General features: G+C 43.9%; 1 protein-coding gene across 1 annotated transcript; it reads left to right on the forward strand.

Moving 5' to 3' along the window:
• The first annotated feature begins 3,765 nt into the window (after positions 1-3,765).
• LOC311276690 (interferon-induced very large GTPase 1-like) lies at positions 3,766-22,179 on the forward strand. Its single transcript, XM_084386530.1, has 8 exons — positions 3,766-3,805; positions 5,193-5,335; positions 5,950-6,006; positions 6,109-6,141; positions 6,290-6,904; positions 15,641-15,720; positions 16,026-21,013; positions 21,938-22,179. Exons 2-7 carry the CDS (start codon positions 5,293-5,295, stop codon positions 20,820-20,822), a joined length of 5,625 nt encoding a protein of 1,874 aa, XP_084242656.1. The 5' UTR covers positions 3,766-3,805; positions 5,193-5,292; the 3' UTR covers positions 20,823-21,013; positions 21,938-22,179.
• The last annotated feature ends 4,678 nt before the right edge of the window (positions 22,180-26,857 follow it).

Consider the following 26,857-nt stretch of genomic DNA (forward strand, 5'->3'; position numbering starts at 1 on the left):
AAGTGCAGTGGCTGTTCCCATGGGGGCTTCAACGTCGAAAGAGCAATTTTACCTAAAAGAGTAAAGACGGGTGTGGTGTTGCGACTTTTTAAAGATGTCATTCAGAGTTGAATTTAATTGTCATTCCTCTGAGTATTTAACAATTGGTGTGAGGGCCACAGGGTGGAAATCATTAAAGCAAGTTGGGTTAGGCTTCTTCGGAAACAGGAATGATAGTGGCGCTTTTGAGGTAAGTCGGCACAACTGCTTGACTAAGGGAATATTAAAAATGTCTGCAAAAACATAATTTAGTTGTTCTTCACAATCCTTTAAAACATGTCCAGGGATGCTGTCCAGCCCCGCAGCTTTGTGTGTATTAACTCTGGCAAGGGCCCGTTGACAGGCAGAGTTCAAGCATCTGTGCCTGAATGGTGCTACTGACCTCAAAACCTGTGTAAAAGTCATTTAGTTAATCTGGAAAAGAGGAGTCCATTATGACATACCTGCATGGGAGGGGGCTTGTAGTTGGTGATGTTCTGAGAACCTTGCCACAACCGCCGTGGGTCTTTGTCATTCATGAAGTGGCTGTTTAGTTTTTGTGCGCACAGCCTCTTTGCTTTCCTGGTCCCTCAGGACAGATTATTCATTTTTAGTCTGTATGCAGCAGTATCCCCAGATTTAAATGCAGCATTATGTGCCCTCAACAGTGAACAGACTTCTCCAGTTAACCATAGTTTCTGATTGGTGGCACCTTTTGATGGCATTGACCACTGAATACCCTATATCTACTCAATAAAATTGTGGCAACAGATTACAAGCAATATTATTAATCAAATGTAACAAATTAGAATTGAGTAATAATTAATCAAATTAATTCCTTAAAGGTTAACCATTTAAAATGAGTAAAAAAAAAAAAAAAAAAAAAAAATGTTTTAAACAAAATATCTGAATAACAGACAGACGTCAAAGATGAAATAAGAACTATTTATTTTTTATTGCCAAAACTGAAGACACCTGATGTTAACAAGCAGAATCATTGAAGAGAAAACAGTCATTTAAAGTCACCATTATGGTGATCCGTGTTTGTTTTAGTTGGGCTCTTGACCCTTAAATCATTAACTTTAGATTTTTTTTTTTTTTTTTTTTTTTTTTTTGCCTGGTGTACCTGAGTTATAACAGCCAGATGGACAAAGAGAAAAGGTGATATGATGGTGTTGTTTGTTTTAACATAATCATTATTTCACAATCATTTGACCTGAATGACTGATCTCATATAGAGCCCATTTTCTGAGTTAGGTTTACTTTATTAATTATAGCAGCACTTTCCCAGCAGCAAGACCTGAAGTAAAAGACTGATGCTCAGAGACAAGATCATGAAAACACTCTATGAATAGAGCAAAGAACTTGACTTAAAACTCAAAGTCAAAGGAAAAGATGAAGAAACGCTGAAGAAAGAGTTAGATTTGTTTTGGAAACTAGAACACACTGAGATTAGAAGTGAGAAATATAAATTTGAGTATTCCCATCTTTGACTTTGTGTCATCAGGGAGAACGCAGTTCATAGTTGCATAGCAACGACAGACGCCACGGGAGCGCAAGTGCTTGTAGGAGACAGTGGCACGGCCGCGTGCGCTTTCCACACGTTTTTAGACACAATATGTGAACGGCCTCTTGCAGAGTTGGCCAATTACAATATTTTTGGTTTATTTAGAATATTGAATATTTACAATATTCTGTTGGTGACGTTCACCATTTTTAATTAATTTATGGATAATGGACGCTCGAGTAGTCGATTGTTTCCGACACCGTCGACAAGTGGTTAACTTAGTCGATCTATCGACTACTCAACTAGTCTATGCAAGCCCTAACAGATACAAACAAGGTGACGGAAAACAGCTGTGTGTAATGATCATTGAGTGACAGAACAGGATGATGGGAAATGTAGTTAAATGATTGAATGACACCGTGGAGGAAGAGGAAACACAAAACTTGTTTACCCAGGGAAACCCAGACCAGACACTGTGACACTTTGTCTGTAATGTGGCGTAAAACAATGTTGGTATTGGAACCAAAATGTCTTAAAGTGAGGAAACAATTTGTTCTTTCAATTTACTTTAGTTTTGAGTGTTCAATATTTTCAGTGGCTTCTAGTTTTTGTTTTATTTTAGATTTTTAATTTTTGGGCTATCAAACTACATTTTTTAATGATTTAAATGTGTTTAACTATGTTAAATGGCTATCTAGTTCTAAAATATATGTAGTCATTGTTAGTTTTGGAGTTATGAAAATGTATTTTAGTGTGCAAAAATGTTTGCAAAATTGTAACAAAAAATTTATAAAACTTTAAAACTGGTCAAAAATACAACATTTGTATCATGTAATACACACACATATTTTTTTATTCTGCTCTTGATTGGTTTAACTGTTGAAGAAATAAATTAGAAGTAGATATTAGGCTACCTATCAAGCCTTTCAGTAGCCTACAGTGAAGTAAAAAAGAAAAAATAACCCCTAAAACAGCTGTAAATATCAAACAAAAATATTGAATTTAATTTAAAGGTTTTTTTTTTTTTTTTTTTTACTGTTTGTAAACTAAATTGGCACAATCATAAGAGATGAACCAGTCAAAAGTTCTTAGTGAGTGAACACAAGGTTTCTCGGGTGAACACTACGCAAAACTTTTCTGAGAGAACAAAAGCATTGATTTCCAAATTCAGATAATCCAGATTAAGCTTTTCAAACCTCCGGCCCCAGGAAAGCTGATTTAACACAATTGATTTTGCTGTGAAATTTTCCCTTGAAGATTTTTTTTTTTTTTTTATGTTTTACAAATACAGCCAATGGGTACATTATAAGAAAGAGAAATAAATATTTAAAAAATATATATAAATACTTAGGCAGAGCAGGTTTGTGTCTTGCATCATAAATATTCAATTATATGTTAATGAAGCAAAAGTCTGTTGGGTATTTGAAATGTTTTCGCCCTTGGATGGATGTGATTTAAAAACAATACATAGTAACAACATGCATGTTGCGCCTTTTGTGCCAATTCTGGGTGGCTCATCTTACCCCAAGGGTCTAACTTTATCTTTTTATTTCATAATAAAAAACTATAACTTTTACTCCACAAATCCAAAAACACTGATGTGTGTGTTTAAAAAAATGAACACAAAAAACTTTGACATTCAACATTGCAATGACACAGATCACTATTTTCCAGAGACACGGAATTAGATTAAAAAAAAAAAAAAAAAACCTCAAACTGTTTCGGCTGACTAAATCTCAGATCAAATTACAAATAGCGTAGCCATTCATCAAAAGTGCTGAGAGGAGATTGTGTGTCTGTGTCTGGAAGTCAGTTGTAGTTCTTGTGTTTCTCTTTTCTTCAGTGATTCTGATTGTTATTATCAGGTGTGTTCAATAATCAAATAATCATCACTCAATCAATCACTTAATTATCTCATTAACTCTAACACTGCATCAGTGTTACTTTAACACCCTGCTGGCGGTTCCCATATAAACACTGAGCAGTGTTAATTTAACACTGGGGATTTTGTTGTGCACTTATAAAATTCACTTGTAATTGTTCAATATTTATTTGCTTTTTTTTTTTTTAATCTTATCTGGTTTTTCTTGTGTTATTTTGAATGTTTTTCCCCCCTTGTGCAGAACCATCCTCTGTAGATTGTTTTGTCGTCTTGTTTTGTACATTCTTTCATATGCCGGAGGGAGAAAAGACAACTGAAGTTCACAGACTCCACCCTCCTGTAAACACTGAGAAACGTCTTCCTCATTCAAAGAGATTCAACAACACCTTGACACGCAGGTATCGCCTTTCTTTCTAGCTTTCTTTATTGAATATGTTTTAGAATGTAAAACATTTTATGTAAATATAGAACAGTTTAAGATAAAACAAGCGTTATAAATGCAAGTAGCCTACTGTCTATAATTGTATAGTGTCTTTCATTTTGATCTAGATATTTTTATCTCAAAAACAAATCTGTGTGTCTGTGGTTTTTTTAGTGTTGTGAACTAAAAGCATTTGGTAACGTATACACTATATTAAAATCTCATAAAATTTAAATGATTTAAAAAAAACAAATTTGTAATGTGCAGCTGAATGTTTAAATGTAAATATTGTTATTGGGTGTAAGGTGATGTGCACGTCACTTGTTTTGTAAATTCAGTTAGGCTTTATCTGAATAATATTATAAGTTATGTTATGCACTGGTATTTCACATTAATATGAATGTAATAAAAAATGCGACTTGTATATATTTTTTTCCCAATGCAATTTTGCCACGATGAGACTTTCTGGAAAATACGGGTAAATACTCAGATTTCCACTGACCGGTTCGTAAGACATGAGACATAAATAATCGTATGCATGTTTGTGTGATGTAAAACATGTAAACATACACATCATGACAATGCGCTTATGTGCAAGGTATTTTTGAATCCAATTGAGAACATAGTCAGATTCAGGAATTTACATGTTTAATTTTGTCCTGTTGATCGGATTATTTCAGGTCTACACCACCCCTTTCGGTTTTTAGAAATTTCCGATCGAGCTCAATATGAAGTATTTTCAGTCTGATTGAGTCATCAGTCCGATTACTAACATATTATTTGAGTGCATGTAAATGTAGTTACTGATTGTTGGGGTCTTTGCCGAAATCCGTTGACAACAAGGGTCTATGTTGGTCTTTTTTTGGCTGTAGAGGACTGTGTTGTGTTCTTAGCTGGTTGTAAGTCTGGTCAGACTGACTCTGGTTATCTTGGGATAATCCTGAGGATGTTTAATCCAGATGTTTTACTGGACCATCTTTCCTATACGCTAGAAATGTTAGACTCTGACGAATGCTGACCAGAGACAATCAAACAGACAGAAACTAATGTGAACGTAGATGCTGTTAACTTTTAAATCCGAGGTAAAAGTGCACGGGGTGTTTTGTAAAGTGTTTCTGCACAGTAAAGTGATCTATTAGAACAGATGTCAGTAATGCCTGCTGTTGCTTTACAAATCATACACCCAACCTCCAAACCAGTTTTACATGTCACTTGTCTTCTTTATTATGATGCATTTGCTAGCCTTTTTCTTTTCTTTTATTTTGGTAAGGTATTACAAAAACATCTATTGTTGTGCTTCCAATGTCACTTCTCAAATGTTTAGCTTATTTGTTTTATTTATTTATTTTGGTCGAACCGAACAGTTGTTCAACCCTGAATGAATGTAAATGCCAGGAGGACAATGAGCAGTGAAACGGCTCACAGATGCCAAGTGCGTTTATTCAGCACTAAATAAAGGCACCGATGTCATCATTGGAAGACACAATGGCCAACAAGGAAAGCGAATGTGAGTACATAAAGTGTGCATGAAACTTTCTTGATCAGTCCTCCTAATGTGATCTTGGCCTATTCAGCTGCAGAATATGGTCGTCAGTCCTGTTGTATGGTGTTAAATATGTTCACACACTTCAGTAATTATTGAGAGTGACAACTGCATTAGATTACCAAACCGATCGGGCGGTGTCAAAGTTTCAAGGGTCCAAAGAATGTTTTGTGTTGCTCAATAATGCAATTGAGTTTAAAAATATATATATAAAAAAATAAAGATTTACATTTTTCCTTTTTGGTAACTTTTCCTTTTCCGGGTAATATTTCTTAAAGTTATGATTTGTTAAAAAAGCAAAAATGGGAAATTTGAACGATAATGTCTAAATTTCGACATTAAAATTAATACAAAAAAATTCCACCAGAAAATAACACGTTTCCCACGTATTAAACACCTGGAAAATTGGGTTTATATTGTAATCAAGAAATGGTCATGTAATCCATAAAAAGTAACTGTAATCAGATCATTCACATTTAACTGTAATTAATTTACATTCATTTTAATTAAAAGTATTTGATTTATGTAATTCACTTAAAGCTGTCTAAAGCTTTGTTTTAATGCTTTTTGCTCTGCAGCAGTTGTTCAGACTTCTCGCAGAAGAAGAAACAGCATGGAAATAAACCCCCCCAAGTGTAAGTATCTTTATGAAATTATGAACTGTTTATTGATTTAAATTGCTTGCACTGCTGTTTTTTTTTTCATTACATAATGTGTGTGTTGTGTTTGTTTTGCAGTTGGCAGTAGTCCAGATTTGGATCGCACTGACAGTAAGACAATTTAATTATTTTATCGCAAAAAAAAGTGTGATATACAACTAATACTGAATTTATATGACACTTTGCAACACTGATCAGATCATTTATTGTGGTGCACTGTGTGGATTAAATTCTGGATTTTTTGTTGTTGTTTATTTAGGTCTAAAGGAGTCGTCTCTGACAGTTGTACTGTTTGGAAACTCTGCATCTGTCCAGTTTGAACCTGAAAACATTCTGCTTGGAGAAGACAAGCCATTTACAACTGTAGAAACACCCAGGATTGTTCCTTTACAAAAGGAGATATCAGAACATCACATCTCCTTGATCAACATGATTGACTTACATGAGACTGACTCTGTGGATCATCTCATTGATCAACTGGTGAATGAACATGAAATTCACGTCTTCATTTTTGTTGTGCGACTGGGTCAGTTAACAGATGCTGATAAGATGGGTCTTGAATGGCTTCAGAAAGTGTTTGGTGACAAGGTTCATCAGTTTGTGATCATTCTCTTCACCTACGAGAGAGAAGAAGAGTGTGACACAATAAAAGATTATCTGAAGAAAGACCCTGTTCTGGAGCAGCTGCTGGAGAAATGTGGAGGAAGATTTCACTCCTGCAACAAGATGATGAACAACCAATCAGAGATGAGCGACCTGATGAACAAGATTGAGCTTCTGTTTAATGAGAATAATCAGCAGTGTTACACAGGAGAGATGTATAACACAATGCTAAAACAGAGAGAAGGCCAGAAAAACAGTGAATCTCAAAGTGGTAAGAACACAGATTTGGTTTCCTGATGTTTCACATGTTGTTTTTTCTGATGTGTATTTGCCCTTGATGCTACTCTATTTTTTATATTTTTTTATATTCAATAACCATAAACTTATAGAATCAAATATACTAGTATACATTGACCTGCATCTGACACACCAGCTCAATGTTATATTTCAAATTTAATTAAATTGTTTATTAATTTATTTAATTAGGCTGATAATTCAGTCAGTCGGATAGTCTGTCTAGATTAGACACTATGTCTGTTTTAAATAATTAAACTTTTCCATTCAATCATTTCAACAAGAAATCAACCAGGGATTTAAGTATCAAAATAATAATTTAATTAATAAAAAAAAAAATACATTAATTTCTTGAGGGAATAATTATCTCAGAATTTGATGGGATCCTAACAGTAACTTTATCATTTGCCAGAACTGTAGATTAAAGTCCCTGTAAAGGCAATTCTAAATAAAAAAATCTAAACACATTATAAATGTTAGAAATGTATTGCTAAAACATATTACAAAGACTGTGAACTGTGAAGTACTGAATTGTGGAGTTAGACCGTTAAACAGTTTTTCACCATTGCTGTGTTACGGATTTTCTGGGCGGGGCTAAAACTGGGGCTCCATGACGCACTGGAGCCCCTGAGCTATTGGACACGCCCCTACTTGATGACGCACTGGAGCCCCTGACGCTGGCCCCTCCCCTAACAATATAAACATTCACAAGTTTGCCGCTCAATCGCGAGTTAGTGTCAGTACCATTAGTTATTACAGCCTACAGTTTGCTAGCTAGCTATACCTTCATCACGGAAATGCGTATTACCTGGATGCGATCACGTACAAAACAGATCGGTGTCCTTATTTAAATTTCCGAAAAACGATCACATCAAGAAGAGGTGGATTCATTTTGTGAAGAGCCAACTTGATGGAGAGTTGAGGATCACCACCAAAACCCGCCTCTGTAGTGATCATTTTACACAGGATAGTTTTATAAACTTTAGTCGGAGACAACTGGGATTCACTGATAATCCGCTGTTACTGGTAAATGTCATCGGCAAACGACAACTGGTGCCATCATCGGCAGTGTGTGCCCACCAGTGAGTGTAAGTTGCCTTGTGTGCTTATGTTATAATTATAGTTGGTAGTCCACAGTAACTACTAAATTGTGAAATTGCGGTGACAGTTGAGTGTAGCGACGGCAGCTTTCCCGCGAGTGGGCGTGGTTTCAGCGCAGCCAGCGGACACGCCCCCAGCGTTTGAGAGCAGAGACTACTGCTCTTTTTTTTTTCAAGATTTTGATAGCTTATTTTATTTACTTGGCTGCTTTTTTTATCATTCAAATTTGGCTGGGTGGCTAATAACACATTTTTCTGTGGTGTGACAAACTCAGAACACATACCTAATTTTGACTTTACAGGGACTTTAATTTAAACACAGACAGCTGTGCAACATATAATTCATTGGTTCTGTAATCCTTTTCTAAGCTGGTAAAAGGCTTTTTTTTTAACCCTTGTGCATCCTTGTGTGTTTTTTATAACTTTGCCTGTGTTTATGCTAACTGCATATAATCTGGCACAGGTGTGTATTTTTATTGGGTATTTATTTTTTAATATTTATTGGATTGGTATTTTACTATTTCACCCTCATTTCCTTTAAGAAATCTATTTTGCACTAGGTACACAAAATAGTTCCTCTCAGCGCCTTTTGGACAAAAATGAAATTGAAACCCATTGAAACGTACTCGGTTACTAACGTAACCTCTGTTCTCTCTAGAGAGGGAACGAGTATTGCGTAAGCTAGCTTACGCTGCGGGAAAGTCTCCTTTCTCGAGATACTGAAGCCAAAAATTATCCTTAATTTTTTAAAACTTGTCAACGCAGTGCGGCAGCCTGCAGACCTAGGGCAAGCGAATCGCGTGCCCATTGGCTGCTCTGCGGCAACTGCAGCAGCCTATGGCTGAGCCTTGCGCGTGACGTCACGTCCAATGAGCGCGCTTGGCGCGCTTAATGCGTCACAGCCCGTCATTAGGGGTGTGGCTTAGCGTATATAAGCAAGGAACAGAGGCTGCTTCGCTGGTTTCTGTCGCATGAAGCGAAATGAGCTCGTGGCGAGAGCACGGCGGGTTACGCAATACACGTTCCCTCTCTAGAGAGAACAGAGGTTACGTTAGTAACCGAGTACGTTCTCTTACGAGAGGTTCTCTCGTATTGCGTAAGCTAGCTTACGCTGCGGGAACACCTTTGTCAACGCCGTGCGCGCGCCCAGCATCCTGAATGAATCCCATGGGGAGCCCAGGGAACGCGAAGCGGAGCTGGGCGGCCAAGATACCACAGTACACAAGCACATAATATGGGGCAGGGAGCGGCACAGCCGGTCCAACTAACACTTCCATATAGTGTAGCTCAACCAGTAGAGCTAAATCAGCAGCGTAGCCCGCGCACAGACAGTGGGCTGGCTTACGCGAGACTTAGACTGACAACACTTTGGCCTGCAAAGCGGGAACTTCCAGGTTGTAAAACCTAACAAATGTGGAGGGGGAGGCCCAGCCTGCCGCTGCACAAATGTCATGAATGGGAATCCCACTGGACCACGCCCACGATGAGGCCATGCCTCTGGTGGAGTGTGCCCGAATGCCCAAAGGGCACTGCAGGTTTTTAGATGCGTAAGCAGCTGCGATAGCATCAACTATCCATCTGGACAGGGTGTGTTTCGAGGCGGCGAGACCCTTGGTGCGCCCACCAAACGAAACAAAGAGCTGCTCTGAACGCCTGAAGGCGGCGGAGCGTGAAATATAGCTTCTCAGCGCCCTAACTGGGCAGAGGAGATGACTATCTGCCTCGCAGCCGGCATTCGGCAGGGCTGAAAGGGAAATGACCTGCGCTCTGAAGGGAGTGCCCAAAATTTTTGGGACGTACCCATGCCTCGGTCTGAGAATAACTTAGAGTCATTGGGTCCGAACTCGAGGCACGCAGCGTTAGTGGATAACGCGTGAAGGTCTCCCACACGTTTTACTGAAGACAGTGCTATCAGAAAAACGGTTTTGAGCGTGAGGTATTTCATATCCACAGTTTCTAAGGGTTCAAAGGGATGTGCTTTCAGTGCGTCTAAGACCAGTGAAAGATCCCACATAGGAACCGAAGGGGGTCGCGGGGGGTTCATCCTCCTCGCTCCTCTAAGGAAGCGGATGACAAACTCGTTCCTTCCTAATGCGCGGCCCGGCTCTGAGACAGAGAGCGCTGAAATGGCCGCGACATAGACTTTGAGCGTGGAGGGGGACCTGCCCGCGTCCAGTAGCTCTTGAAGGAAGCACAATACTTGCGAGACCCCACATGTCTGTGGATTGAGCCCTCTGGTAGTGCACCATTTGTTAAACACAGACCATTTAGACGTGTAGAGCCGCCTTGTGGAGGGGGCTCTAGATTGTATGATCGTGTTCATCACCCCTTCTGGTAGATCAGCATGTAATTGTTGAGGCTCCACGCATGCAGAGACCAGTGCTCTGGGTGGGGATGCCAAATCGAGCCGCGGGCTTGAGAGAGAAGGTCTCTCCGCACCGGAATCGGCCAAGGGGCTGAGTCTGCCAATTGTATGAGTTCCGGGAACCAAGCTTGGTTCTCCCAGAACGGGGCTATGAGGAGCACTGTGTGGCGCGCTTTCCTGACTCTCTCGATGACCTGAGGCAGCAGAGAGACTGGTGGAAACGCATATAGCGGGCCGCTGGGCCAAGGCTGGGCCAGCGCGTCCTCGCTCTTTGAAAAGAATGCTGGGCAGTGTGCGTTGTCTTTTGACGCAAAGAGGTCGACTTTCGCTCTGCCAAAGCGGCGCCACAGCGACTGGACTGTTTGGGGGTGTAGAGACCACTCCCCAGGGGGAACGTTGTCCCTGGACAGTCTGTCGGGGCCCTCGTTCAGATGGCCAGGCAAATGCGATGCTCTCAGAGAGCGCAGAGAGTGCTGAGCCCATACGAGGAGGCGTTCCGTCAGGGCGCAGAGTTGCTTTGATCTGACACCGCCCTGGCGGTTCACATAGGCCACTACTGAAGTGTTGTCCATGCGGACTAGAACATGGTGACCATGGAGGAAAGGGAGGAAGTGCATGAGCGCTTTCTCGACCGCGAGCATCTCTAGACAGTTTATGTGTAGGAGATTCTCCTGGTCTGACCAGTGGCCATAGACCGGTCTGCCTTCGAAGAGCGCTCCCCAACCTAGGTTGGACGCGTCTGTTGAGACAACTTTCCGGTGTGAAACCACTCCCATATTCACTCCCGTGTGATACCATTCGGCTGCTAGCTAGGGCTGCAGGGCTGAGACACAGACCTGAGTCACTCTGATTAGCGAGCCGCCGGTCGCCCAGGCTCGATGGGATACGCGCGTTCTCAGCCAGCGTTGAAGCGGGCGCATGCGCAGTAAACCCAGCTGAAGCACTGCTGCAGCTGAGGCCATATGCCCCAGAATGCGCTGAAATGCCTTCAGGGGAACCCGGTTGCCTTCTTTGAAGGATGCAGCGAGGCGCTGGATGCGGCGCGCGCGCTGCTCCGACAATCTGGCCGTCATCGCCACCGAGTCTAGTTCTATTCCGAGAAAGGAAATCGACTGCCGGGGCGAGAGCGAGCTCTTGGTCCAGTTGACCGCTAGACCCAGACCCTCCAGGTGGTCGAGTAGCGCTGTTCTGTGAGACACAAGTTCTGTCTCTGACTGCGCTAGAACGAGCCAATCGTCCAAATAGTTCAGAATTCGCATTCCCTGACTCCTCAGGGGAGCGAGAGCCGTGTCCATGCATTTCGTAAATGTACGGGGTGCTAAAGACAGGCCGAACGGCAGGACTGTGTATTGATAAGCTCGACCGTCGAAGGCGAATCTCAAGAATGGCCTGTGACGGGGAGTTATCTGGATCTGGAAATACGCGTCTTTCAGATCGAGAGAGATAAACCAGTCTCCTGGGCGAATTTGCGCGAGGATCTGTCTGGTTGTAATCATCCTGAACGGCCGTCTCATGAGAGCCTTGTTCAGATGTCTCAGATCTAAAATAGGTCTTAATGCTCCGTCCTTCTTGGGAACGAGGAAGTAACGGCTGTAAAAGCCTGACTCGCTCAGGGAAGGATGAACCTGTTCTATGGCCCCTTTTTGCAGCAGCTTTGCTATTTCTGCTTAGCAAACAGGGCTGGCCGACTGTGCAGAATTTAGTAGCTCGATCTCGGACGATGGAGCGTGAACTGCTGTCAAATAACCCAGGCGCGAGAGCGGCGTGGGGATTATGGTGTCTGAAAGTGGGTGCGCGTGCTCGTGAGCTGGCGCGGGATTTGCACTTATGACACGGCCAGTGTTTGGGGGCTTTATGAGGTTTGCAACCTGTCTGGCAGAGCGGGCAGTGGGCAGGTGTGAGCACAAGGCTGTGGGCACATTTCCTACACTTGATGCTCGAGCGGAAAGTTTCCGCTTTAAGAGATAGCGCTCTGGACGCGTTGCCATGGGAACCTGGTCTGTGTGAGGCAGTGAGCACACGGGAGTGGGCACTTTTTCTACACTTAATACCCCTGCGGCTTGAGCCGTAGCAACTTGAGGTAACTGAGTGACAGAGCGAGCAGCGAGTAGGTGTGAGCACGGAAGTGTGGGCACATTTACTACATTTAGTACTCGAGCGGTGTGAGGCCGCTTTATGAGAGAGCGCTCTGGGCGCGTTACCATGGGGATTGTACTTGTGTGAAGCAGTGAGCACATGGGTGTGGGCACATTTTCTACACTTAAAGCACTTATACTCTTTTTGAGATTTATCTGGGTCGCCGTGAAAACGGCGTTTGTGTGCAGGCGAGCGAGTGTTAATACTGGCTCGTTGGCTGCGGTGTGTGCTGCTGCAGTAGCCTGAACATAGGGGACTGACAGAGCTGTGCGTTTTGATGGCGGTCCGGCCGTAGCGGGACTCAACCATCTTTTCCTCCTTGCGGATGCTAGGAGGACTTCGCGGGCTCGGGCTTCAACGCGATCTTGGGCCGCGGGCCCCGTGGGGGCGGCGGTCTGTGACGGCTGGTCGAGCGCGACCTGGGGCGATTGCCCTGGCGTCGCTGCGAAGCGCTGGGAGGCCTGGAAGAGCGCTGGTTAGAGCTGCGCACAGGAGGCTGAGTTTGAGGGCGGCCTGTGGCTGGGCTCGAACGGCGGGGCAGGAAGAGGTCCATCGCCTGCGACGCCTTCTGTACTTCAGAGAACCGATCCACAATTCCGCTGACCGCAGGGCCAAAGAGGCCGGTGGGCGAGAGTGGTGCGTTCAGAAATACAGCGCGCTCTGACTCACTCATGTCCGCGAGCGTCAACCAAAGGTGTCTGTCGATGACGGTGAGCGCGGCCATGGATCTGCCGATGGCTTGAGCAGCGGTCTTGGTAGCGCGTAGCGCGAGATCCGTAGCGCTGCGCAGATCGGTTAAGGCAGACTGATCCGAGCCCTTCTCGTCCAGTTCACGGAGGAGGTCGGCTTGAAGGATCTGAAGAATGGCCATTGAGTGCAGGGCGGAAGCAGCCTGGCCGGAGGCGGCGAAAGCGCGGCGGGCGAGAGCTGAGGTGGTCCTGCAGGCTTTAGACGGCAGGGCAGACTTTGAGCGCCATCTAGCAGACGGCGGGCAAAGGTGCGTTGCCACAGCATCCTCAACGGCGGGGATGCCGTTATAGCCGTTCTCGGCGGCTCCGTCCACCTGGGAGAGAGCCGAGGAGACTGGCGAGCGGAGTCTGGTGGAGAACGGAGCGTTCCAAGATTTAGAGAGCTCGGCGTGGAGCTCAGGCAGGAAGGGTGCTGACCTAGAGGCAGGCGCAGGGCGGCGGCTAGGTAGAAAACACCCGTCAAGGCGATTGGGCTCCGGCTCCTTAGGTGGGGACCAATCCAGTCCCATTCTCTCGACCGCTAGAGTGAGGAGGCGGAGAAGCTCTGCGTCAACACTAGCGCGGGTTCTGGAAGACTCCAAAGTCGAGGGGGCGGAGCGGTGAGAGCCGTCAGCGGCATCATCTGCATCATCCCCCAGGACGACGGCAGTGCGGGCAGAGGCCGGCCGCTGCGCGTCGGTGAAGGGTGGGGGGGAAGGAGAGAGCGAGGCTCGCGGGAGAGGTTCCGGCGAGCACTCAGCTGTAGCGTCCAGTTCCGGCGGCCTTTGAGAGCGACGTTTCTTCTTACGTGGCCCGGAAGAAGTGGCCGGAGAAGGTGGAGGTTCTTCAAATTTAGCGAGTCGAGCCCGTAGGGTCGACATCGGTAACTCCTCACACTGTTCGCAGCCGCCCTCGGAGAGAGCGCGAACCGCGTGGTCGAAGCCCAGGCAGAGAGCGCACACCACGTGGCGGTCTCCGTCGCTGAGCGCGGCTCTGCACGAGCCACAGGATGTGCGAGGCATTTGAAACAACGCCTCGCGCTCTTTTAGATGCAAGTGTGTCGCGGCGGACACACAGACACACAACACAGAGCAGAAAAAGGATATATATGCCGGATGGCGCAGCAGGCAGGGAAGGCTGAAGGCGGCGAGCGGCCGGCGTCCTCAGGCTGAAATCCTCGGCGTGCTGGTCGCTTGATTCGACGGCGGCTTCCTCGGAGATCAGCGATGCGAAGAGCTTCGCTGAAGAGACAGAAATCAGCGAAGCAGCCTCTGTTCCTTGCTTATATACGCTAAGCCACACCCCTAATGACGGGCTGTGACGCATTAAGCGCGCCAAGCGCGCTCATTGGACGTGACGTCACGCGCAAGGCTCAGCCATAGGCTGCTGCAGTTGCCGCAGAGCAGCCAATGGGCACGCGATTCGCTTGCCCTAGGTCTGCAGGCTGCCGCACTGCGTTGACAAGTTTTAAAAAATTAAGGATAATTTTTGGCTTCAGTATCTCGAGAAAGGAGACTTTCCCGCAGCGTAAGCTAGCTTACGCAATACGAGAGAACCTCTCGTAAGAGAACTGCAATTTTTAATCCCAGGGCCATTTAACTATAAAATGATGCAATCTTTGTTAAGAGGCTTTCATTCTGTTGGCAAAGCTTCAAAATTTACATTTTTACAATATTATTATTATTATTATTATTATTATTATTATTTTACCAGATGGTGCAATTTTTTCAGGTTTGGCCTATAAAGCAAATACTCGCTTTATTCCTGTTTTCTGCTTCGGCATATTATTGAGCCAATTGGATAAATTATGCAGCGATAATTGTGTGTTGGTGTGGATGTCAGAGTGTGGTTTGTATGTGTGTCATAAAAAAATGTGTGCTTGTAATATTTGAGAGAGAAAAACTCAACTGCAAATAACAAATCCAACCACTGTGTGCACCAGTGGAGTTTTGCTGGCGTCCATTTGGGAAAATATGGTACTGCGCCCAAACAAAATCTTACTGAAAGCACATTTTTTGAGATATCAACCTAAAATTTGGAACACAACTTGTTTAGATTTATGGCTTTGTTTTTCTAGCTGTTTTAGAGTTCAACTTATTTCATAAAATATACATTTTAAATAAAAATATTCATAAAACATTTTCATAAACTTTTACCTATATTACTTTTTTTGGTTTTACTTTTAAAAAATTTTCTTCAGCAATAATCTGCCAAGGGTCTTCTTTAAAATGAGACTAAACTTAAGTCTGTGCTCCTAGGCTTAACATTTTTTATGACAGTGTTTTGACACAGACATTTTTGTCCACTCTGGACCTATGTGTAACTTTCTTTAATTGATGCACAAGGGTTAAATTGCATGTGTTTTATTTATGCTTCCCTTAAAGCAGATTCTTGTTCAGAACCTACAATCAATAAAGAAAGAATGGAATACACTACAACATCAGAGACTGGAGAAAAATATGGCGTGAGTGCACATTTTTAATATTGGCTGCATTGATAAAACAATTATAGAAATATATATACAAACATTATGACTTTTAATTTAAGCAATACAGTGAAGGAGACTATTTAAATCATTACATCCCTATTCAATACAGAACAACGAATGAATGAAGGGGATGAGTGTATATACAAATATAAGAGTTTTTCTACATTAAGCTTTTTGTGCAAAATTCAACACTCTCACAAAATCTAATGGTCAGACTAAAATGATTGTATTGTTCAGTTCTTTAAAACCACTTATCAACATTTTGTTTCTTTTTTTAACAGGGAGAAAACAAAGACTTCGAAACAAGAGTCAGACCAGATCAATGCCAACAACAGGAAGATGCTAAAAAATACAATCTATTTCACAAACTTCATCTTGAAGGCTGGCAACAAAATAAACTGAGTACTTCAGATGTTCTTCAGTTAACAGCACATTCATTACAATCACACGAATCTTGTGCTGAAGAGGAGCTGATTCAGACTTTCCTTCAAAAACTGTTGATGATAAACTACAGAGCGAGATACATAAATATTAATAAGGGCAAAGAACAGGATCAAACACAACAAAGAGACAAAAACTCTGAAAATGAGGGTGATATTTTTGATGATGTTTTTAAAGATGTAACTTTATTCACGAAAGGAACAAGTGTATCTGAGCAAATTCACCCGATGGATGTTCAGATGGCTGTGTTTCATTGTGCTGACGGTCTCCTTAAGCAGCTGATGGTCACTAAACTGTCCCAGTGTCAGTACGCTCTGCCTCTGCTTGTTCCTGATCCAGTCACACAACAGATTGAGTTTCCTCTCTGGACATTCAGACAAATCAACAAGAGCTGGAAGATGAGAAACATCAACAATGAGATCATCAGTCAAACCCATCCGATCTACAAGGCACAAACTACAATGGTGTCTTTCTTCAGGTTTGGCTCTGTGTCTTCATCCAAGTCTCAGCTGATGAACAGTCTGATCAATGAGAAACACAACACGTTCTTCCACAGGAACTGCCCAGGCAGCAGCAGAACCAGAGTCCTGATGGATGGAGTGGTGGAGATCGCCTGGTTCTGCCCCTCTGGGAAAAACACGGATAAATTCACTGACTGTGTTGCGTTCTGTAATCTACACGGTGATGCTGGAGACCATGAGAAACAGCTGGAGATCCTCACTGAAATGGCCTCAGTCAATGTTGTTCTGCTATCACAACTGGACAGGCATGACAAAAGTGCAGCAATAATCCAAAACCTGTACAGGAACAGAAAGCCACTCATTTTTCTTTTTACTGAGGATGGTTCTACTGTAACTGAGACGAAGAAAGGGACATTCAAAATTGGTTTGAAAGACAGAAATCAGTCAGAAGTATCTGAAGAACTCAGAAGAGTTATAAATGATTGTCTCTCAGAATCATCTTCCACTTTCAGACTTGAAGATTTGTCCAAACACTCAGACATCAGAGTAGATGAGGAAGATGATGAAGACTGCAGGAGAGGACGAGAAGCAGCACAGCAGATGATGAGTTTAATGGAGAAGAAAGATCTGACAGAAATCAAAGAATCATTTCTGCCTCATCAGGGGAAACTGTGGCGTCAGTGGAGTCAGAAGAACAAAGAACTACATCGACCTCGATCTGATGAACTAGAAATGGACATCAGTAGAAAACAAACTGAGATGAAGAAAATCCGTGAACAGCAGCATGAATCTGACATCAGTGAGTTTATGAAATACTTTATTAATGAAATTGATTCAAATGCTGCAACTAAAAATATATATTTTCTGAAATTGCTTGAAATACACCTGGATGAATATATCTCTGCTGACCTTTCTGCTATACATAAATACTATGATGAAAAGTGGTCAACAGTTGTAAAACTGAAAGAGAACAATGATAAATCTGAGCAACTCAAAGCTGAACAAACTGATCTTGAGAGAATATCTGAGGATCTTCAAGCCGCAGCCTTTGGTTTGCAGCACATCATGAGGGAGATCGGTCAGATCTATGAATCATGTTCATCTGTGAAGAAGAACAAGAAAGATCTGCAGTCTGATTTCTCTTCTCTCCCGAGTCTTGCAGCAGAGATGATGATCTCTGGATTTCCACTGGAGCTGATGGATGGAGATGCTGCTCATGTTCCTGTGATCTGGATCTCTGCTGTTCTAGATAAACTCATCCAGAAACTGGGAGATCAGAGAGTCTTTGTGCTGTCTGTTTTAGGGATTCAGAGCTCTGGGAAATCCACCATGCTGAATGCCATGTTTGGACTCCAGTTTGCCGTCAGTGCTGGCAGGTGCACCAGAGGAGCTTTCATGCAGCTGGTCAGATTGTCAGACGGGATGAAAACACAGATGAACTTTGACTATATTCTGGTTGTTGACACTGAGGGTCTTCGTGCTCTAGAACTGGCTGGAAGATCAACAAAAGATCATGACAATGAATTGGCCACATTTGTTGTTGGTCTTGCAAATATGACCTTGATCAACATCTTTGGAGAAAACCCATCTGAGATGCAGGACATTCTTCAGATTGTTATTCAGGTCCTCATGAGGATGAAGAAGGTCAGACTGAATCCCAGCTGTGTGTTTGTGCATCAGAACGTTTCAGACGTCACAGCTGGAGAGAAAAACATGGAGGGAAGGAGACGACTGCAGGAGACACTGGATGAGATGACAAAACTTGCTGCAAAGGATGAAGTCTACGATGCAGAATGTTTCAGCGATGTCATTAGATTTGATGCACGAAATGATGTGAAGTATTTTGCTCATCTTTGGGAGGGAAACCCACCAATGGCTCCACCAAACCCAAACTACTGTGAGAATATTCAAGAACTAAAGGAAACTATTATGTCTCATGCAGCAAAATCAGATAAAATAATGCTGACACATTTAAAAGATCGTATTAAAGATCTCTGGGAGGCTTTACTGAAGGAGCAATTCGTCTTCAGCTTCAGAAATTCTCTGGAGATTTCAGCCTACAGGAAACTGGAGACCGAATACAGCAAGTGGTCCTGGAGTCTTCGCAGTGCCATGATGGAAACTGAGAACAAACTACACAACAAAATAGAAAATGAAGCAATTCATGAGGTTGAGGAAACTGATCTTCAAACAGAACTGAAGGAGACAAGTGAAGAAGTGGAGAACTCAATGTCAGAATTCTTTGACACAGACAAAGATAAAGATATACTGATTCACTGGAAATCATCATTTGAAATCAAAATTAAAGATGTTCAGGAAAACATTGTAAGAGAAACAAAGAGGAAATTAAACGAGATTCTTCAGCAGCGAGACCTGAAGAAAAAGATTGATGCTCTGAAGACACATCATGAAAACACTCTCTATGAAAAGAGTAAAACACTTGCCTTAAAACTCAAAGACAAAGCAAATGATGAAGAAACACTAAAGAAAGAATTTGATGTGTTTTGGAAACAGTATGTAAAGAAGATCATCACAGACACTCCTGCAATCAAAGACATTGACATTCTGACAGATGTAAAAAGGATTCTCAATGACATCCATCAGGGATGTCTCCCTGTAGACCACAGAAACGATGATAGTGAATACAATATTTTCAATGTGTTGAGTTTTTCTGAGTATGTTATTTTCAAAAGGTCCACAAAAAAAGAGATGCAAGATGCTGTAAAGGATGCTTGCCGAACAGTTAAAGGAACATCTGGATCTGCACAAACTTTGTCTCCAGAGGATGAATCTGAAATAAGATCATTCGTCACAGATGTTGAACAGCAAACAGACAGAATGATTCAGTCATTTAACATTTCAAAGATGGGCTACAACATCAGCTGCATTCAAAAACTCACAGGCTACATCAAGAGGAGAGTAGCAGAACATCAGGAAGGACCAGTGAATTATAAGTTCAAGAATGAATTCTTCATTGATTTAGTTCTCTCCATCTGTAAGAGAGCAAACAAGATGATCACTGAACAACAAAGACTGTTCAAGGAAGCCAATGATCCAGTTATATATTTGGAGAGGAAGAGAGCAGAGTACTATAGTATTTTCCAGAAATACTGTCATGGAGCAACATCAGCTGCCATTTTTGGCAAGATCATCTGTCAGAAACTTAAAGAGCCTATTGAGCAGAGTGTCTACAAGAAGACTGCCAGAGATCTGGCAGGTGAAATGAGATCAAACTGTGAATCACTGAATGGAAACAGATCAAATCTGGAGAAACACATCCTGAAAACACTGGCAGAAGAGGAGGATTTTGACAAATACATGAATTACATAAAAAATCCCAGAGATCACTTCAAGAGTTTCATCAGAGATGAAGTAAGTCAGTACATCACTGATAAGTTCAATGTAAGTGTTTTACTCAAGATGAAGCAGAACATTAAACTCCTGCAGCAGAAGATCATGGACGCAGCACATGAATCTACTGAACATTGTCAAGGGAACAGAGGAGATGCTGGTTTGTGGTTGAAGAGTTTCACACAGAAGCTCTCAGATGTGCTGATCTTCTCTGAAAAAGACCTCAGTGGAGTCAAACATGATGATGTTGATGATTTTAACCTCCTCGAAGACGTGATAAGACAAGAACTTCATGCCATAGTGTCAGACATCAGTAGTAGTTTCAACACAAATACTTTTCTAGTAAATCTGGACTATCCGTTCAGACCAGATGAGATTCTGTTTGATCACTTCTGTCAGTGCTGTTGGGTTCAGTGTCCATTCTGTAATGCCATCTGCACCAACACCATGGAAAACCATGATGGAGATCACAATGTTTCATTTCATCGTGTTATTGGACTAAGCGGAATATATTACTCTAATACAGAAAACCTGTCTGCCCATATCTGCACATCAGCAGTAGCAAACAGCAATCTATATTTTTATCCCAATGAATCACAAAAAGTTCTCTGGAGAGATTACAGAACAGCAGGAGGAGTTTATGCAAAGTGGAGCATCACTCCTGATCTCTCTGAGCTGCCCTACTGGAAGTGGTTTGTGTGCAGATTCCAGAAAGATCTGGAAAAACTCTACAGTAAAACTTTTGAGGGACAGGGTAAGATACCAGATGAATGGAAAAAGTACTCTAAACAGGATGCTCTAGAGAGTTTGGATAAATACATTTAGTTTACATTTGCAAGTTGCTATGGATAAAAGTGTCTTCATAAAAGTTCAGCTCATTTATCTGAACAAGTAAGTTAAGTTTTAGGTCTTTGATTTACAGAACACAGTATGAAATTACTTTGTTCCTAACTTCAGTGAGTCTGAAATAATTTAATCCTCAGTGTACAGATTAAAGTATTCTATTTTAAAAGACAGTATGGGCCCTATCTTGCACCCAGCGCAATTGACTTTGTACACCGACGCATGTTTCATTCCTATTTTGCACCCGCGCAAAGCGCGCTTTTCCCTCCACAGAAGCACGTCGCTAAACTAGGGAATGAACTTGCGCTCTCTGGGCGGTTCAGCGCAAAAAAGGAGGCGTGTTTTGGCGCAAACGTTCCCTGGTGCTATTTTACTGTTCCATAAAACAATTGCGCCACTGGCCAGAAAAAACCTAGTCTAAAGTCAGTGGCGCGTTGCGCGTTGTTCATTATGCTATTTTAAGGGCGCATGCTTGACCATAATGTATAGAGTGCACAAACGCTCATACACTGTGATTCTCTAATCTACACAGAAGCAGCAGTTTTCATTTTTGCAAATCATATTATTACAAACGATAGATAGATAGATAGATAGATAGATAGATAGATAGATAGATAGATAGATAGATAATTTATTATAAATATAATAATTTATTATAAAAGCATACATCTAGCTTACACATTTACCCACATTATTATATGCCTGTTTAGCCGAAGCTAATTTGGGTGTGTTTCTCCCATCCCCAATGTCACTTCTCTCTCTTTTACGGCCGTGACGAGAGAGAGCGTTGCTCTCCTCGGCTGTGAACCGCTCTTGACGCGCGCCTGGCAAATCCGCCGTTATAATAGCAATACGCCAAGGAAAAAGTGCGTCTGCTCTTAAAGGGAATGTGAGATGATGCTCTGATTGGTTTATTTCACGTTACGCCCAAACCACACCTATGAATAATGAAGCTACTTCAGACCAACCCCTTTTAGATTTGCGCCAGGCGCAAGAGTCATTTATCCCGCCGGGAAAATAGCAACAGCGCCGAGACCCGCCCACAAAGTTACTTGCGCTTTGCGCTTTGACACTTGCGTTTCAGATCGTTAAAATAGGGCCCTATATGTTTAAGGTTCACACCTGTAGATAATTTTCTTTGTTCTGAAACAGGGACTTAATGTGTTACAATTAGGGCTACCCCCTAATAGCCAACAAAACATTAATTGACGAGAATAGGCTTAGAGTTTTATTAGACGGTTGGTCAAAGAAAAAAAAAAAACATGTTCCATCGGCCTCAACTGTAAAGGGTCTACTTTTATGCGTGTACACTCAAAATGTTAAAACATTGTGCTTTTGTAAAATAAAGAAAACAAACAAAGCTTTCTGCCCTCTCGGTCTCCTTGAACAGCAGCGCGTCACAAAAATGAACCAAAACTCAGTGTTTATGATACTAGAAAACTAGACTAGAAAAAGCTTTAGTCAGGGGCAGCCCTAGATACAATGTTGATACAATGCTGCTTTTTATATAACACATTTCCTGCTATGGATTATAATACTGCTTAGTTTGTTGGTCCGTTGGGTCTGATTTCCCAGAGTTTGTTTTCAATCAGGCTGAGACCACTTCGTTCAGGCAATCTCGGAGTGATTGTTTTGGTGTGGATCAGAGTGCGATTATTGTGTGACAATACTGATTGAGTTTAATCCTTAAAAAATTTCTACCAGAAAAAATTATATAACAAAGCATATATTTATTAACTGCCCAGCAAGAAAATATTTATAAAGTTCTTTGGCGTAGACCCCATCTGTAGCACGCAATCCAAGGGGAGCGTAAGTTCTGTCTTCCTAACAGAAATTAAGCTAAAGCTTTATTTTTTGTCTCCTAATTTATGCTTTTTGTTTTATCAGTAATAAAACATATAATTTGACTTAACTTTGTGACCAGCAAAAACCCATTACATTTCATCACAATACCCTCACATTATCCATTCACCAGCTTATTGTGGATGTCACTTTTTGAGTTTATTTTTTGTATACACTTTGTATAGTCATGCCGTGGTTTCCCAATAATCAGAAGTTGAGGTTCACCCTATTTAGGTTGGTCTAACAACACTCTGTTGTTCTAAATGGAAAACCCATTATTAGCCATAAGTATACATGACTAATGCCAATGTGTTAGTCGGATCTCTAAAACTTCAGTCGGTGTGCTCCTCTTCTTCACCTAAGCTGGATTTTAGTCTGTTTACTAACCTGAGCGTAGAATTGTGGTGTTATGGATTTAATGTAATGTTAAAGTTTAATTAATTTCAGAGTAAGTCAGACTAAATCCAAATGTAACAATTTATTATTAGTCAGTTCCCTTTCGAAGGGAACTCAACAATACGTCATAACGACGCTATGGGGAACGCCTCAGGCTTGACAGGTGTCTGAAATCAAGTATCAACTCACAGCAATCATGTTGACCGGCGACAGCCCGTGCATCATCAGCTTGAATGATGAGTGCGCAACCTGTATGTATAAAAAGGGCGCCTTGAAACCGTAACAACATCTTTTCGTCTTCAGGGACTGCTCTGTTTGTTTGAGGGTATTTTCTCGAGTGCAATTAAAAATGAAGCGTACAGAAAAGAAGAGTAATTCCTTCCGCAAGTGTGCCGACCCGTGTCCCAGATATCTGACACCGGAGGATTCACACGATCTGTGCGTGTTCTGCTTGGGAGAAGAGCACGCACAGGAAGTTGTCGAGGGAGCTTCCTGCACAAACTGTGAGCGTTTTTCTTTGAGAACGCTCCGCTCTCGTCTGTCCCACTTCTTGAGGGAAGTGGGCGCGGCATCTGAACCCCGCGGTTGCGGTCCCGCTCGGGCTGAGGCTCGGCGGCGCTTGAGTTCGTGGGGCTCTCAGATGGAGCTGGCAGATCAGCTGGAGAGGGGCGTTAACCTCGCGGATGATCTGTCAGCTGACGAGGGTGATTTACAGGTCGATGTAGAGGAAGTTTTGTCTCTTTCTGATGGATCTGTAACTGGTTCTCTTCGGGCCGGGCAGGAGTTGGCTGCTGATGATGTCAGTCTGGTTGAGACTGAACCATCTCAGCCCTCCTGTCCAGTGTACGCTGAGCTGGTGGACGTTATGGGGTGCGCCACCAACAGACTGCAGCTGCAGTGGAGGGGCGTCCGGGAGGAACCTGTTCGTGGTATTTTGGACGATCGGTTCCTCCCCACCCGTAAGCCACCGGCTCGGACGAGCCTTCTATTCCTTCCCGATCTCCACTCTGAGATCGAGAAGGCATGGAAGAACCCTTTCTCTGCGCGTCTTCATCTGCATCAGCGGGCTAGTTTCGCTGCTGTGGAGGGAACCGCAGAGCACGGGTATGTGTCGATGCCGCCAGTAGATGAGACGTTGGCCAACTATCTCGCCTCTGGTCGGGCATCGTCACTGGGAGCTCCGACCCTGCCATCCAAGCCGTTGAAGACAACATCACGCTTGAATGGCAGAGCGTACATGGCAGCAGGTCAGGCAGGGGCGGTTCTGCACACCCTCGCGGTCCTTCAGGCCTACCAGGCCGACCTGCTGCGGGACCTCGATCAGGGGGCCGGCCTGCCCCCTGACGCGGTAGCAGAGCTGCGCCGTACCACGGATTTGGCTCTCCGGGCCACCAAACAGTCAGCTGCTTCCATCGGTCGTGCGATGGCGGCTATGGTGGCCACGGAGAGGCATCTGTGGCTTAACCAGGCTGACATCGGGGAGAAAGAAAAAACCTTTCTCCTCGATTCGCCGGTTTCGCCTTCCGAACTTTTCGGACCTTCCATTGAGATGGTGGTCGATAAGTTCAGGGAGGCGAGGGCGCGCTCTGCGGCATTTAAGAGCTGCATTCCGCGGAGGTCCTCGGCCCAGCCCAGGCAGGCGGGAGGGCCTGGTCCGTCGTGGTCTGAGGATCACAGACATACCCAGAAGGCCAGTGTTGCCTCCCGTGCACCCCCTCCCTCTAATAGAGGGAGCAGGGCGCGCAGGAGGCATAACTCCCGCGGGAGGCAGGATCTCAGGGAGGTGATCCAGAGTAAACGTTCTCAAACCAAACGTTAGACATCACCCCCCTGGGTCTTGCCTCCTAATCACCATCGCTACCAGGCTCCTCCTACATCAGGCCTGGGGCAGGGCCCATGATGAGTTCATGAATTATCTGATGGCCCGCTTCAGCTTGGTTGATAGGAGCGCCTCCAATTAGGCTTAGTAATATTCAGGCTTCTGAGTTTCTGAGTCCTGGCGTGCTTCATTCTGCACGCCGCAGGTTTTATATTGAGTAAAAATGTTTTGTGCGCAAATAAAATTTTTCTCTTCTTTTTCAGAATTCGTCTCCTGTCCAGAGCCTGGGACATGTTGGTAAGCAGGTAATGTATTGTAAAAGTGAGCAGCCGCATGTCAGGTCACAGGCCTCACCGGCCTTCCTGGTTATGAGCTCCCACCTATTGTGGTCGCCAGGTTACAGGCCTCACCGGCCTTCCTGGTTATGAGCTCCCACATACTGTGGTTGAGAGGTCACAGGCCTCACCGGCCTTCCTCGTTATGAGCTCCCACATACTGTGGTTATCAGGTTACAGGCCTCACCGGCCTTCCTGGTTATGAGCTCCCACATACTGTGGTCGCCAGGTTACAGGCCTCACCCGGCCTTCCTGAATGTGAGCTCCCACTTACTGTGGTGATCAGGTTACAGGCCTCACCTGGCCTTCCTGATATGAGCTCCCACCTATTGTGGTTGCCAGGTTACAGGCCTCACCGGCCTTTCTGGTTATGAGCTCCCACCTATTGTGGTCGCCAGGTTACAGGCCTCACCGGCCTTCCGGGTTATGAGCTCCCACCTATTGTGGTCGCCAGGTTACAGGCCTCACCGGCCTTCCTGATTATGAGCTCCCACATACTGTGGTTATCAGGTTACAGGCCTCACCGGCCTTCCTGGTTATGAGCTCCCACATTCTGTGGTCGCCAGGTTACAGGCCTCACCCAGCCCACCTGAATGTGAGCTCCCACTTACTGTGGTGATCAGGTTACAGGCCTCACCGGCCTTCCCGGTTATAAGCTCCCACATACTGTGGTTATCAGGTCATAGGCCTCACTAGGCCTTCCTGATTGAGAGCTCCCACATACAGTGGCTGAATATGAGCTCCCACACACTGTGGTCGCCAGGTTACAGGCTTTACTGCCTTCCTGAGTGTTAAGCTCCCACATTCAGTGGTCACCAGGCTTCAGGCCTCCCTGGTTATGAGTTTTCACATGTCAGGTTACAGGCCTCGTCAGGCCTTCCTGAATGTGAACTCCCACTCACTGTGGTCGCTAGGGTATAGGCCTCACTGGTTTTGAGCTTCCACATGTCAGGTTGCAGGCCTCATCAGGCCTTCCTGAATGTGAGCTCCCATGCATTGTGACTATCAGGTTACAGGCCTCGTTTGGCCTTCCTGATCATGCGTTCCCACATGCTGTGGTTGCCAGGTTACAGGCCTCACCGGCCTTCCTGGATACGAGCTCCCACATTCTGTGGTCGTCAGGTCACAGGCCTCAGCGGCCTTCCTGATGATGAGCTCCCACCTACTGTGGTCGTCAGGTTATAGGTCTCACTAGGCCTTCTTGAATATAGAGTGATGAAGTACATGCACCTTTACTTCATCTATTTTTCTTTTTGGTACGTATGCTCTGTACCTTCTTAAACCCATACTTATGTTAAGTCACACGACTGAGCGTCTTGTGTACTTTCTAAAATCCATTTTTTATGGTAAGGGTCATGCGCTGTACGCTTCGGTCCCTTTTTATGTGGCTCTGACCCCGGTCTTTCACCTCGGGTCCCACTTTAGATGCGTCTTCTGTCGCAATGTTTTACGACGGGCGCCTCCCTTTCAAGCTATTTCCCACATTTTGTGGTAACAGGCCTCGTTAGGCCTTTCTGAAGGTAGCCCCACATTGTGTGGCTGTCAGGTTACAGGCCTCTTCGGCCTTCCTGAATACGAGCTCCCACTTACTGTGGTTGCCAGGTTTCAGGCCTCACAGGCCTTCC

The sequence above is a fragment of the Rutilus rutilus genome, assembly GCF_951802725.1.
Source record: "Rutilus rutilus genome assembly, chromosome: 1".
In the NCBI taxonomy this organism is placed as follows: Eukaryota; Metazoa; Chordata; class Actinopteri; order Cypriniformes; family Leuciscidae; genus Rutilus; species Rutilus rutilus.